Raw genomic sequence first — 15,486 nt, 5'->3', positions numbered from 1 at the left:
TCGGAGTTAAAAGTGCTCTCATTTAATTTTCGGCCTATCTGCCCCACATAGCATAGCAATATCATATTTCTATTGCAACGTTACAATATGATATAGCAAAAATATTGCTACAATACTATTGAGATATCACAATTAAAATGTCCGCCAAAACGAATCACAGTAATATTACATTGACATTTCACAATTATATTCCCTTACAAAACAGTGCTACTAGCTGTGACAAATTGACCAGTGATAAATTGCTGTTTTTTAGTATTGTTAATTTAATTTTATTATATACGAGAGAAAAAAAGCAAATTTATACGTTCGCGTCGTGATTTCTCTTTTGACCGGAGGTCGGTCACCCACCCAACTACTAACGTTGCTTCGCCGTTGCTAAACTCTCACGATTTCGACGGAATCACTGATTCTATCGACTCTGACGATATCCTTGTGACTTATGTTTATATAATTTATTCTTATTGTGCTCACAAACATGTAATAACATATTTATTGACAGATATTAAAAGCAATGCATAAGCAGTTGACATACAACGGATATATATATGAATTGTAAATGATCGCAGGGTGCCAGGCGGCGAGCGAACCACCGAGTGCGGGTCGCCGCCACTATCGTGCAGTCATCATAAGCGTTGGAAGTTATTATTATAAAAAACTATAGATTCTGTTGTTTTATTTAGACTAGGAAAATTTACTATAAGATTATATTCGTCATGATAAATGTTCTTTCATCATGAAAACAGCCTCATATAGGCCGCATAGATTATCATACATTTTTTGAGAATCTTTATCATTTTTATCCATTATTTAACTTTTTAAACAGAGCATAGAATATAAAATAATAAAATAAAGAATTAGATTTGTTTACTTTTTAAACAAATTTTTATGTGTCGAAAAGATATCATAGTTAAATAATTTTGCTAATAATTACAGTTGATTCCATTTGGATCTAAATATTAATACAAATAAAACATATATCTCATATTTTTCTCTCAATAATAAATAAATAAATTATTTAATAATATATTACGAACAAAGAATTACATAAATAAATTTTGAAAAGCCATAAAATCTATGCAAGCACTCTTCTAGTAAACAACATAATCTAAAGAAACCCATATTTTAGGCTGCAGCATTGAAATAAAAATGTTGTACTAAAAATTTCCATGTAATTTATACATATCATGTTATGGAATGCGCATTAATGCATTAGGATTTCGCTTTTTATAGACCAGATAACTGTTTTTGCAACGTAATCCAATCGGCAATTTTTTGCCGAATCTGCCGTTTCTCAAGTAAAGTTGTGGCAGCCTGTTGAAATTTATTTTCATTTCGACGAATATACATCCTCGCGTCTTGCTCCATTTGACCGATTTTCTCAGGTCGTATCTCCACCATCGATAACATTTCCGTCAAATAAGGGTTAAACCTGAAGTAGACGTGATCAGGCAGCAGATCATTCAGCATTGTATGCACAGCTAAAGAAGAAAAATCGGTATTAAACTGTTCTACTTTAACGTCAATTATTGTCTTCTTAAAATGAGGAGCACTTCTGCATAATGCATAACGCATAAGGAAATGAACCAGTCAGAATCCTTCGTTTTTATCTGCAGGATGGAAATGAAGAACTCTGAAGGCCTTCACATATGGATCGCGTAAGCAGTATGACTTAAATAGTAAGGAAGTTGACTAACTAATCAGTATTCCTTTGTCCACGATCTTGCTTTAAAACGTAAGCAATGAATAAATTGACCAACCATGATCGGTTATTTTTCTAATAAATGACCATGGTTAGTCAATTTGCATACGTTTTAAAGTAAGATTCCGGACTAGGATATATCGGCTAAATATCTTAGTTTTCTGCACATTTCACAGGTTTCAGGATTACGAAACTACTGTTTTTTAGACTAATTAAAAAATAATGCTATATACAACGGAAGAAACTTGCTGTGTATCATTTCTCGTTTATGACGCCGATATGGCTACCCAAGAACGTCGGGCCTTGATCTACTCTACAACGATTTTTATTTTAATAAAATAAAATTTTTATATTTACCTTCCGTATCGGTGGCGCTATCTAAGATCTTATAAAACTTCTCCCTCCAACTCGAAATTGCCACTTGCGTAGGTATCGATTCGTTTTCGCAAATACGATACGGAGTCCGACCAGTCCCGAAGGACACAACACATTGAATCGGATTATCCGGCCACAATTGTTTGGCTTCGTGAATCGCTACCGCACACGGATTGTTCACTAGAATACCTGTGACATCGCGATAGTTTTTACAATAGTTTCGAGAACTTTTGATGAAACTGTATTAAAATTTTCTACATAAAGCTCACCGCCATCTTGATGAAGACATTCACCGTACTTGAATTCCTCAAAGTAACTCGGTGCAGCAGCTGACGCTCTTACAGCTTCCCATAATTTATGTTTATGAGATCCCATATACTGACTCTCCACTCTGTGTGGTAATGTGTAATTTCTAAAAACGTAAGCCATAACACGCTCGTGATTTACCACAGCAGATATTGCTGAAAACTAGAAAAAAATAAGAAGCTGAGTGCCTTCTCTATTCAAATGATATAAGCTTAAGACGATATTACAAATCGTACATTTGCACTTGTCTATCGCGAATATCATTTCCAATCAGTCATATGCTGAAAGTTACACACCTTCGGTGCGTTTGAATCACGCGTAGTTTTGATAAGAACTTTGTCACCCAAATGTTCTACCAATAATTGTTCCCATAACGCTGTGTCGTAATACGCGTGGCTCCAGACTAAGCTGCTCGTACCTTTTATAGCGCTCTGCGTAAATACTCTAGTGCTTAAATCTTTATACAATTCCGAAACTTCCTCCAGTGATTTTCTCTTGTGTCCCCCTGCGATATTGAAAACCGATATAAGACACACAATAAAGGAAAAAGTCTTTGTGTTCAATTCGTTGGTGTAATTAAACTATATGCAACACGTTGCTGTAAATCCATCCGGAAGCTTACCTTCAATACCATCCTTCGGTAGCACTGCGTGTGGTTGATATATAAAATTAGCGCAGACATACACATGTGTCAAGCATAAAAGATAACGCGATCTAATGCTATATTATCTCGCATGTTACCCACAATGTGTTTCAATGCTGTATAATTACCTAACACAGCAGCAAGGATAGCACCTGTGCTCACACCACATATATAGTCGAACATTTCGTATGTTTTCTTTCCTGTAAGTTCTTCCAGCTTCTTCAGCATCTCAATCACTAATACTCCACGAATACCACCGCCATCGATCGACAGGATTCTGACACCTCGACTAGGCAGAGGATCAACGTAACCCATTACAGCAAGCGCTTCTCTGATGGATACTATAAGAATAATACGCAAAAATAAAAATTACAGTTAACTACTTTGTTTTATGTAATATTTAACCTATATTTTTTACCTTTAATTTGCTCGTCCTTCGTCTTCTGACGAGTTCGAAGCAAAATCCTGATTGCTCCCTCCTTGATCGCATAATGTCTGGCTTCTGGATATTGATCAATGTGCAATAGCAAGTCTTCAATTCGTCGCCATTTAGATGCATTCGACTCAGCTGACAGGATACTGTTTAATACATGACGTGTACGAGACACGATGCTGTGTTTTGGTATGTTGCTGCGAATATTTATCTTCCATTTTGGTACGACAACATCTTGTTTATTCTTGGCAGATAACTTGAGAAATAATGTGGAAAAAATTTGCGGCACAGTCAGGTTTTCTCTCAATTCTACTTTATTGGTAGATGCGTCTTGTTCGTGAATTTGCTGCTGAAAGAAATTAGCTTTCGGATCAAGCATAAAAATATTGAGATTGATCTTAAATTCAAAATAATAACTTTTTTTTTACAGTCTTGAGAGCTCGGAAACAACCGTTCTTCTCCAAATTTTCCATGGATTAATTCGGTTTTTATCCCAAGGATAGAAAACTCATTTAGAAAAATTCATGTGTATTCGATTAAAACACTTACCACATTTACGTTTTGCCGTAAAGAAGACTCGAAACCGAAAAAGTCCGTGGAAAAATAGACGAAAAAACCATTTTTTTCCCAAATTTTCAAAACAACAATTTTTTTTACCTTTGGTTGCACAGCTGTGGAGCCATCAATAAAAGATTCCGCTTGATCAGATAGAAATGATACTCTTGCATTTTCCGGATCATTGTTATCCTTTCGCTTTGTATCTGAGCTCTTATTCGGTTCGATAGATTTAATAGAATCGGACGATAGTTTTCGTATAGTATCAAGTTGCGAGTAGGTTAATTTTTGCAAAGTGTCTAACCAATCTTTCGAGAAATTGATTTGTTGGTTTTTATCGTAATTGACTCTGTTTAAATAATCCCTCAATTGTGACAGAAGCTTCCACTGATTCTGCATTGACATTTTGATCTTTTCTGCGTCATTTATAATGCGTATAAGTTTTTCTGTGGCATTTGCTACGTTCTCATTGGCTTCTTTACAAGCTGCACTGTACGTAAACTTCCTGTAAAGATCATTCTACATTAGTTGCAAGTCGAACGCATAGACGCAATTCTTGTTGTAACAGCCAATCAGAATCACCAAATAGCACCAGTGAATTGCTCAGCAGATTCTCGGCCGTCGAGTCGGACTACTCGGAAATATATAAAGATCCGTGAGGACTGTAGTTGGAAGGTTGGGAGGTTAATTGAAAATATGGCACCTTTTACCGAAATAGACGGTGGCGACTCGTAGCGGAGACTTTGGCCCTTGGTATCCTGTGAACTCTCTTTTACTCGTGAAGATAGCTTTAAGTGACCTAGGAAATATCTGATTGGCTGAGAACACATATTCAAAGCACCCTTATCGATAAGTGTTCAGTGAATACGGAAAAAAGATAATAGAGGTCGTGGTCAACGAGTCAACGGCAGATTAGTCCAGCGTATCGATCATGTAAGTTTTCCCTAAGACGGAAACGTAAAAATTACGTCTTCAAATTTGAAAATTTACACTTTTTATGGGTTCATGTTAAAGGAAAAGATTCAATCCCAAGAGATCGTGAATCTTCTTCTCTAGCGTGAACTCGTGGAAAGTGTAAATTAAAAAAATTTGAAAACATTTGGAGTTTTCACTTTTCAACAGTATAATTTAACTTACCTTATATTTCACGGTATTACGCTAAATTTCATAAGGAATATTATGATACATTTTGAAATATATTCAGTAATTTTTCAGTCATTTTCATTACACTTTTCATCGATTTCATAGTATTCTCACAGGGTCGCCATAAAAAAGATGAATTTTAAAATCTCCCGATTTTTCATGTTTTCCAGACAGTGGAGAATTTTCCACGAGCAATATTGTAATCTTAAACTTTAACGTTTAGAAGCGGGGATTGCAAGAAAGGTTGTTTATATTATTAGAAGCAACACTAACTTAAAAGTTTATTAACACAATATAATCCTGAATGCAAGTTCAGGTCAACAGAAAAAAAAAAAGTGTATTGGAAAGAAGAATACAATGAAGAGCATTTAAAGGAATTGTAAGTAAAGTTCCAAATTCCAGATTCTTTCATACTTTTCTCCGACTTTCCCGTGACATTTTAAATTCCCATGATTTTTCCCGATTTTCCAGATCTGCGGCAACCCCGTTTCAGCAAAAATATTTTAGAAGAAAGAAATTGACCAGTCACAGTCGAATGTGAGAAGAACAATCGGTCGTGATGATAGGTCGATTTCTTATAGCTTAAGGCTTATTACACCTATTGTAAGCCCGAACACTAAGCTTGCATATTCGTAGTACAATTCGAATCGGACGGGCCATTTTTCCGTTTTCCGCATGCATCGCGAATACCGGTAGAATAAACCTTCATCCCTCTATCTACCGTTAACATTTTCCCAAATAATGAACCGAGAATGTGTCACTGCACACTCGTCCTTTTTTTTTTTTGAGAGCTTTATTGTCACGTGAATAACAATAAAACGGCTGAATTTTGGCAGCCGTTGGACAGCACTGCCTATTATAAATGTTTATACAAATTCAATTTCTATTCGGTACTACATAATCACCGTGGACACATGATGCATGAGGAAAAAATGTTAGAAATTGAAGGGGGAAAGTAAATACAAAAGCGCCATTGTGTCTCTCTCACGCCTTATTTTACAAAAAAAAAGTCCGTGTTCATAAAATCATGTTCAATACATATCGCGCAAAGGGGGCTATCTTCGGCTTCACAACGTCAAATGCATTCGAGAAGCGGCTTGAACAAAGTATCATTAGTAACGTACTGCAAATTTGCTACTTTATACAATCAAATCCTTACTTCGTGTATATCAAATTACGTTCGCAGACACAACAAACTCGGAGCAAATAATTTTTATACATCAATCTTAACTTGTCCTTACGATGTATCTCAACTTAAACATCGCGATTCGCACGGTAGAAGTCACGCGATGATAACTATACTCAAATGCTTTGCGAGCGTGGCTTAAAAAGTTTCACTGTCATCTGGAGTACTTCTTCTTCGGTGTGAATTTCGCGCGTGTATGCGTGTATGTATCGATCGGGATTTAATCGGGATTTAATCGACTGTCCGAACTCTAGCGGCAAATTTCTCGGGAGTAACAAGTAATACGAAATAACGACGAGAAAATTCAATCGACCTGCTGGGAATGAGAAGATAATGGCGAACGAAATCGTCATTCAAGGTAAAAATTATGCAACAGTCGCGTGACCGTCGAGTTCCCCGGGAAACGCGTCCCGCTTTACGTCGATCACGTCTTGCTGATGATGCGTACTTATCTCCACAATCCGGTTTCCCCTTTCTCCGTTTTGGCCTCCGTGTTTCTTCACAATCATCCGCGTACCTCCGCGTAGCTCTCGTGTGACATCTGTTGCGCACTACTTCTTCTCTCAATCGTCTCGGAATGGCAAAGGAAAATCGATCTCCGCTATCTTTTTACTTTTAGTAGAAAAAGTACACATAGTATGGTACAAGCGATTCTCTTGCGGTGGTACAGTTTCGAAGCGTTCTTTCCGTTTCTTCCCTTCTCCTTCTTTTCTCTCTCTTTTTTCCCTTTTTTTCCCTTTTTTTTTTTTTTTTTAAGAATACGTCTTTTGTACATTCGATTCGGGATTCGATCTTTGATTCGTTGGAATTTTTAGAACCGTTAGGAGAGGAGCCTTTTGACGATTCAGATTCAGCACAAAAGCGATGTTTCTCATGGTTTTTCAAGCGCACTGGCACGGTTTACCGATTATTACGATAAATACTTCCGATTAGCGTAGCTGCAATAAAAATGACAAGAATAGTCGAATCTTATCTTATCTGCGTTCTTCGAATAGAATTCGAAAGACTGAGGAAGAGAGTGAGGAGCGACGGCGACACGTTCATAACATGCCGAAACCCTTCGAGTAGTTAATCGCCTTCAACAGCCGATCCTGCAGCTTCTCTATCGTGCTGTAGTCCGGTAATAATAAAACGTTGAAGCAAGTATGCGCTATCGGCAATCTGCAAAATGGAACGTCGACGTGACAGAACGGGAGATTGATTGGGCCGCGTGCTGAACGCGTTACCTGTCAGAATCCGGACCGTGTCTGGCGATGACCATTTTCAGTCTCGAGAGGCCGCCGACCGGCACACGATCGCTGCCGGTCGTGAACTGAAGAAGTCTCCGTTGACTTTCGGGCGGTAAGGAGTGAGCCACGCGCCAAAAGTTACGCACGGCCTCGCTATCGACAGTGTAACCGCCTTCGTACTCTGTAGCCGCTTCCAGTTCGGCGAAGTCGAAGATTTTGCTGCCGCAAACAAGCTGCAAACAACGTGTTAGTTAACGGTGTAAAGGTGGATGCACACCGAGCGAACGGACGAGAAACGAACAGCGAGTGTGTGAAGGATTGTCTCTGATAGCCGTAAAGTATGCAGTAAATAGTAAGTTAACTGACTAATTAGACTTTTACGGTTCAAGAATAATCGACTGATAGTTGACCAATACTGCTCACGTCTTATTGCACAGTCCTTAATGTGAATACATGAATATATGTGCATGATTCACGTCTAAACGCGCACGAACTTTCTTTGATATATTTACGATAAATTATTTCAAGTTCTTGATATACGACCATAAAACTTTCCAAAAGGAACAACCCACGCAAGTAAACAATTGCGAAATTCTTTTCACAAAAGCAAGCGAAACAAGCGTTTCGGCCATTTATTACGACCTTCTTCAATGAAGCGCAACGTTTGAGAATTTTGCACAATTGTTTACTTGCGTAAGGACTTATAGACCTTTTATAAAATTGTATTTCTTTGATAAACCACCTTGTGAGCAAATCGTTCTGTTCGTACACATCTTCCAAATCGCAACAACAAAAGTTTGTATATTCACTGTTCGTTCTGTATTCATTTACTCAGCGCATATCCAGATTAACGTTTCATCCGAAATGACGATAACGTCGATCACACGTCGACTATTGTGTACCTGTTCGATCTCCTCGGGTCTGAACAACAAGGCGAGCGGACTCTCGTCCGTGACCATTTGGAAACCACGCCTAAACGCGTTGAATTGCCTCTCCACCGACTTGTTGAGCAAGAAATCCGCGTAGAGATCGGCGAACTCCTTCTTGTTCTCCTGCGTGACGTACAATTCGTCGCCGTTCTCCTTGAGCTCGTGGAACGATATCGATCCGAAAACGTCTCTGCAAGACGACGAGATCGACAATGAAGACCAACACAACTGACGATGACCAATTACTCGCGTATGAGTTGAATCGGTCGTCAGAGAAGCACATACCTGTAAGCCACCCGGAAGGTTTGCATGAACGTTTCCGGCATGTCGTCCCCGGTGTACTCCATTAACTCGCGCATCGTTCGGTACAACGTCGGACTCCAATCTTCCAGATCCGCGAAAGCACCTTTCCTGCCCAGCAATTTTCTGTAAACCACCATCGGGAAGCGCACGTCCAAAATTACATTATTGTAGATCGCCAAGCCAAGGACGATGCCTATCAGCGTGAATTGTGCGTCGCTCTCGAACGATGTCGGATTGAACCACGTCATTTGCGTGTCTTCCTGAAATGAACAAAGAGATGCCTGTGTTTCACGGATCAGAAGAGACAACGCTACGTCAGCTAGAGAAAGCAGAAAAATTGGAAACAAGAAAAAAAGAAATAACACAAAAATAAAAAAAAGTAGGAAAGAAGTCACTTATACTTCTTACCTGAGAAGTGAACATGCCGTAATCAGGATTAAAAATCTCTTCCACGACCAATTGAAAGAATTCCTTGGATACACCGCCCTCGTCGACACCTTGTTCTCCCTCGAATTCGACAACAAGCTGCTTCTTCAGATCAGACGGATTCTCCATAGCTACCATTTCCAATTCCACTAACGCGTCATCTATTAAATGGTCTCTTCGGACCTACACGTATAAAATTTACATAAATTCACACACTTTTTCCCTCTCTCTCCCTCTCTTCTAAACATAACAATCTGATTTTCATTTGATTCGACGAACCTTTAATCTAAGATATGGATTGGTGGGTTGGCCGACAACAGTCTGCAGGAAACTCATGCGTCGTTCGCTGTACATCCTGATGCGATTGTCGTAATAGAGACCGAGAGTTTTCGTGGCAGGCGTGAGAATGAAAGCATAATTCATAAAACTAAATTTCATTGGCTCCTCGCTCTTGTAATAAGCAAAATCTTTGTCCATTTCTATGGCATCGCTGAGCGGCTCATTGTAGAAGTCGGTGAACGGTATGAAAGGTTTGCGTGCGTCTAACGCGGTGATTCCTAATTCCGTCGCTAGTGGATCCTGGAAACACATTTACATGTTTACTTGCCGCGGATAATTAATGTGACGGATGTAATCGGTGTGTCGTATCATTTCCTAGACAGAAAGTTACACGATTTTCAACTACACACATAATACACAAGGTTAAAAATCACAGAAGTAACTCTAGTTATAATAATAGGATTATAATTGCTCTAATTATAATTTTATTAAATAAATAAAAAATAGTCTCAATCTGTGTGCATGAGAAAAGCGAAAAATTGCGCAATACGGAGTAAACATTTTTTTTTCGTGTAAATAACGGTCCACTGAAATTTCTTTTACTTTAACAAGGTGAATAATGGTAAAACTATATTCCCATGTTGAAAACATTTCAACGGACCGTTGTTTACACAAAATGTTTTACCGCATAGTGAAAGGTTTCAACCTACGAAGTAACACGGCCGAATACCGCGATGGTAATCACTCACTTGAGGGACCTGCGACATCGCCGAACGCGAAGCAGTCTTGTCATTACCAGCCGACTCGGCCTCGTCGCCTAACATCAGTTCGGGATCATCTAATTCACCGGCTAACATACTCGCGTAATACAGAATCTTCATAACTTTCGTAGGTGCGGTAATGGTGTCCGCATCTTGGACGCAATAGTCGCGCGTGAAGGATCCTCCAATCACCTACAACACGAGACAACGGTGAATCCCTTTTGATCCACAATCAAGGTGAGTCAAATACGAATTAATCAATACAGTTCGTTATTATGATAGAATTTGTTATTATAATAAAGTCAGTGTCATATCTAGATAACCGTGAATGGCACCTTGACGGTTATGAGTTCTTGTAGCGCTTGCAGAAGACTCGGGAGCCGCGATTTGCAATGCTTGGCCCATATGTGCGCTAACTTTGCCTGCGCCACGACCGGTAAGCAGCTCAGAGCTTTGCACAGCATATGAAGCGCCAGCTCCAAGTATTCGCTATTCCCGAGCATCGGAATTTCAAAGACAATGAGAAATACATTTAATAGACTATCCATACTTTCCCAGCGCACTATACGGAATACCCTCAAGTCTAATTCTATGTCGTCTGCCAAAGTGACTAGCGCATTGACCAGAGCTGACTCGAATACTTCACCTGATAAAGAATTATGAAATGTTCATTCCAGAGAATTATGAAATCTGATAAATTAATATCGATTCAATTCGTGATGGCGCAATCCCCATGTGTTCGCTGGCGGTTATAATCTCGTATGTTATTTCTTGATAAACTCTCTTTTCTTGATAAATTCTCTTAAGAAGATGGTTCTAACGCTAAGTACCGTATTTCCAGTGGCGCATCCTCTCATAAATTTACTATTTATCAAGCCACATTTTTTTATCTATACATTTACTTCATTGACAAATAATAAATGTTAATTTGAAACGAAGCGGAGGTAAATATATATATATATATAAAAATAATATTCTCGTGTCTGTAATATTGCATATATATATATATATATATATGCAATATTACAGACACGAGAATATATATATATATATGCAATATTACAGACACGAGAATATTATTTTTTACTTTTCTTATTGCATAATACTGTATTTATGCATAATCGATCTAATAAAAATGCACAAATAATAGAAAGAAGTATATATATATGTTTAAATATATGCTTGTATGCACGTGTATCTTGCATATGTATAAGTTTATAACTAAATATTCACGCGCAACATTCGCACACAAATTTTTTCCGTTAAGAAAATGGTTCATAGAAAATAAAAAAACCTAATCTTGATTTTTCTTTCTAATTAGAAATTTGTCCCCGATATTAAAAGCATTTCGCGCTTACCAGCGAACATATTAATAATGGAGAGCCATTATCTAAAACGAGATGGTATGTTTTTCATACCAGGCAAGGACCAAAGTGCTTCGAAAGCTCTACGAACTGATGGTAAATCGACACTGGTATCGTCATTATTAGGAACTGTAGGTGACGGATCGCTGCTATCCTCATCTTTATCCTCTCCCTGAAGAGATCGTACCGCCTCCTTATTGAGATCGGCAGGCGGCCTTAACAAAGTGTCCGGTGCTCGATCGAGAAGCGCCGCCAGAGGGGAATTGCTTTTCTCAGTCTTTTGAAAGCTGAGACTTAATGCCTTTGCGGAGGAAAACACTTCCCCCAGAGTACGAATTAATAGAGAATACGAACTTTCGGCTTTACATCTTTCTATTATGTCCAGAAGTTTATCTTCCGTAAGATATGGCTCTTGTTTTCCTAAAAAAAAAAAATCAGAATGCGTTGATTATTCATATGTCTGCGTGTGAGTGCCATTTTTCATCAATACAAATTTCTCTAGCGATAATATATACAGAGTGTCTCGGAATAAGGGAAACATCTAAATATCTCCTTTGTTTTTGACGATATAAAAAATGTTCACACACATTTTTCAACGACTTCGAAGGGGGAATTATCGTGGAAGGAGGATTTCTTTACGGTGTTATTTTCCTCGATTTTTCACACATTTCTCATACCTCGTATATTCTAGTTATAAAATACCTTCTTCCGAGCTTGGAGGATTAACGCTTTTTACAGGTAGACTCTTAGCTAAGGATGTTTGTCCTGGTTCTATAGTAGTCCGAGCAACTTTGCTAGGTTGTGTGCCATCGCAAAGTCTCGCTTCTTGTGAGAATAATTGAATCGCCTGGGCAGCTGCCTGATTTGGAGTGAGATTACTAACCTGATGCGAGACAGAATAAAATGCAGAAGTGAAACTGTATGGACGTTGCTTCTGTGACTGCAACAGCTGAACAGACAAATTCGCATACCTTGCCACTGGAGGCACAATTTTGATTGTCACAGTGAGGATTTCCGCATCCATCCGTAAGCTGGTAAAAGTACCGTTCAATAAGCTTTTTTGCAGCCGCGCGCTTCATGTCGCTGCAAGGGCTCTCTGCTCCTACCCTGTGGGGAACGACAACAAGGTGAATGTACACGTATGTACTCGTGCCTGCCAATTACTACTTCTTACTTGCAGAAATTGCGAAAACACGAGAGTGCGGGAAAACACTTCGAATGAAAAAAATAAACCCGAGAAGAAAACACTCGTGTGTACAAAACGACTTCTAATGCTGACTGATCGTGCAATATTTCGTTATTCGTCTTTATTTTTATCCACCGAGAGAAATTAATAGTCACACCGGATTCCAGGTCACGACAAAACCGTACATGTCATCGGGTTAGGAAACAAAGCGTCTGCGGAGCTCGAGAGTCGTTTGAATGTTCGAGTGTCATTTTCCATGCCACGGGAAACCGCCGAGCGACGAAAAGACCTCGTCGTGGTCGTCGTCGTCGTCAAGATCGCACGTCGTCGCGTTCGGTTCGCCAAGTCGGATACAGTGTCGTTGCACCAAAACAAAGTGCTAATAATAGATATCCTCGCGATTTCGCGATCTCACGACGAAGGTAGAGTACTACTACGTCGCTGTAAACAAATCTCTTATATGACGAGAAGACAGAGACACACAGAGAGAGGGAGAGAGAGACACGCATGTATCGAGCCGAAAAGGCAGAAAACGAGAGAGATCTCCGCTCCTCCTCGCGCGATTACACAATTTTCTCGTCCCCCGAACGCGATTTTCAATCGCACGGCGACGTTGATTTCCGCATACTCATCGGCGATGCTGCTCTTTGGCGTGCGCGACTCACTTCACTCCTGGATTACCCTAACCATCAAGCACCTACATGTTTCTCAAGAGCGATTTCATCCGGAGAACTGTCATCAGTTCCAAGCGGGAGGATCCCGGTTCAGAAGACGACGGTTAGTGATACCGGACGATCCAGGTAGTCCAGGGTCAACGGGTAAAAACCGAGCGTTCGTGGCCGCGCGCTCGAGACTTTGCGGAGTTCACCGTCGACGCGCGAGGACACGATTGCCTTATCACCGCGTGCGGTGTCACATGCACTCGTCGTACCTGGAAGCGTGGTCTTCTCCAGGGTCCCCCTGGCCCTCGGCGCTCATAGACCGTAAATCGTCGGAATTTTGTCCGCTTGCACGGGATGATCGTGATCGAGAAGCCTCGCGTCGCGCACCACACTGTGTGCGTGTGTGTGTGTATTTGCCACCGAACTGTTCACACACCGGCCAACGCACGTCCGTCGTCCACGCGGAAAATTCTCGTTAACTCCGAATCACCGTCGCTTCGTATTTATTTGAATTTTCCCCGTGACGCCGAATCGTCCTTTAAACGTCGCGTGTCCGAATGAACTCTCGCTTCCCCGCACCGCTGTACACTTCTGTACGTCGTAAGAGCGAAAGAGAGAGAGAGAGCGACGAGGGGAAAGAAGAAGATGGAGAAAGAGACGGAGATGAGGATAGGCAGACAGGGAGAGAAAGAGAGGAAGAGCTACCGAAGGCAACAGGGAAACATAGGAAATAGAATGTAGGAACCAGCCGGACCGACGGAGGGAACGAGTAGGACGGACAGAGAGAGAGAGAGAGAGAGACGTGTGATATATTCTCGGACTCGTCGCCGCGCGAGGGAAGAATTATATTCTCTCCGTTGTGCGTTAGGAGGTTAGGGAGATCGATGATTGGCGAATCTATACAAGTCGGCTCGAGCGGAGCGAGAGTATCGAGATAGGGAAAAAAAACAGCGCCGTCGTCTTTTTTGCTCTTTCTGCTTACTGACGTCGTCGTCGTAGAATTCGCGATCAGCACCCACGACAGACCTCGAGTAATCGCAGCGGCGCACTCGATTCTCGATTAATCGTGATCGGGCGTGGAATCGATTGATCGACCGGTCGCTCGATGTATCGATGTGCGCGCACGCCTCGCGCCAATGGCGGATGACAAGTCTCTCGCGGTTCGGTCGTAACAATCGGCGAAAATGATCATTCGGTCGCTCGTTTTACCCGCGTCTCACCGCGTTCGTTGTGAAATGAACAAATATGTGTCCGTGTGCGCGGGTTTTGAACGGGGAGACGCGAAACCGACGAGTCGCGAAGAGCGTGACGAAATAACAACGGACTGAACGCCGGCTACTTTGGTCCGCGACAAAGAGCTCGAATTTTTCGGGAGATTCCGATAATTTCGTCGTCGCGATACAAGATCAATTATTGACGATACGTTCTATATTGAAAACAGCAGCAAAAATGTGTGTTAATGAACGATGTCTCCTCGAATTGTTGATAAAGTTAAAAAAAATTGTTGGTAAAGAAGAAGACGGAGAAAGAGATGAGGATAGGCAGACAGGGAGAGAAAGAGGGGAAGAGCTACGCAAGACAACAGGGAAACATAGGAAATAGAAGGAGAGAAAATCACACTGCCGCGAATTAAAATTATTTAACACAGTAAGTTCGATATTATATTATAAATTTAATCCTATTGCATGTATTATGAATATGATAATTATTAGAGGCTTTATATATTCAGCAAACGCGATGACGTATATTAAGAACGCCGAGTGACGTACTAATGACGTACTAACGTCGTTATTACATCATTGCGTATTGGGTCATAGCGTGTTGGCCACATGTATATTTTATAAGTTGAAATATATACAGGGTGTCCGATCCGCAAAAGCACCGCCGAAGACCGACGCGAATCGGCACCGAGACACGCCGGCAGGAACATTCGCTTTACGTTCACTTGGTTTGATTATATTCAAACAAAGTCAGAACGTTCGAAAAACATACGTTTTAGAAACTAAT

At 40.4% G+C, this 15,486-nt stretch overlaps 2 protein-coding genes across 6 annotated transcripts; both read right to left on the bottom strand.

Moving 5' to 3' along the window:
• Positions 1–849: 849 nt before the first annotated feature.
• LOC106751924 (calcium-independent phospholipase A2-gamma-like) lies at positions 850–4,678 on the bottom strand. 3 transcript variants are annotated; one of them, XM_014633202.1, is made up of 9 exons: positions 4,594–4,678; positions 4,114–4,516; positions 3,442–3,805; positions 3,152–3,364; positions 3,003–3,026; positions 2,677–2,885; positions 2,344–2,542; positions 2,057–2,263; positions 850–1,478 (listed from the first exon to the last, which is right to left on the bottom strand). In XM_014633202.1, exons 2-9 carry the CDS (start codon positions 4,414–4,416, stop codon positions 1,225–1,227), a joined length of 1,773 nt encoding a protein of 590 aa, XP_014488688.1. In that variant the 5' UTR covers positions 4,417–4,516; positions 4,594–4,678; the 3' UTR covers positions 850–1,224. The 3 variants fall into 3 exon arrangements, with proteins under 3 accessions (XP_014488688.1, XP_014488687.1, XP_014488689.1); XM_014633203.1 differs by lacking the exon at positions 3,003–3,026 and having other exon boundaries at positions 852–1,478; positions 3,442–3,802; XM_014633201.1 differs by lacking the exon at positions 3,003–3,026 and having other exon boundaries at positions 851–1,478; positions 4,114–4,616.
• A 1,449-nt stretch (positions 4,679–6,127) lies between these two features.
• Positions 6,128–13,795, bottom strand: LOC106751919 (ubiquitin-protein ligase E3A). 3 transcript variants are annotated; one of them, XM_014633194.1, is made up of 12 exons: positions 13,749–13,795; positions 12,603–12,738; positions 12,334–12,514; positions 11,686–12,051; positions 10,603–10,913; positions 10,256–10,459; positions 9,507–9,806; positions 9,210–9,410; positions 8,784–9,061; positions 8,472–8,688; positions 7,567–7,802; positions 6,128–7,501 (listed from the first exon to the last, which is right to left on the bottom strand). In XM_014633194.1, exons 1-12 carry the CDS (start codon positions 13,793–13,795, stop codon positions 7,381–7,383), a joined length of 2,598 nt encoding a protein of 865 aa, XP_014488680.1. In that variant the 3' UTR covers positions 6,128–7,380. The 3 variants fall into 3 exon arrangements, with proteins under 3 accessions (XP_014488680.1, XP_014488681.1, XP_014488682.1); XM_014633195.1 differs by lacking the exon at positions 13,749–13,795 and adding an exon at positions 13,003–13,250 and having other exon boundaries at positions 7,381–7,501; XM_014633196.1 differs by lacking the exon at positions 13,749–13,795 and adding an exon at positions 12,806–12,996 and having other exon boundaries at positions 7,381–7,501.
• Positions 13,796–15,486: the final 1,691 nt, after the last annotated feature.

Source organism: Dinoponera quadriceps, unplaced genomic scaffold (assembly GCF_001313825.1).
Source record: "Dinoponera quadriceps isolate SergipeBrazil2010 unplaced genomic scaffold, ASM131382v1 scaffold316, whole genome shotgun sequence".
Classification (NCBI taxonomy): Eukaryota; Metazoa; Arthropoda; class Insecta; order Hymenoptera; family Formicidae; genus Dinoponera; species Dinoponera quadriceps.
The sequence above is the reverse complement of the archived record's forward strand: the minus strand, read 5'-3'. Positions and strand labels throughout refer to the sequence as shown.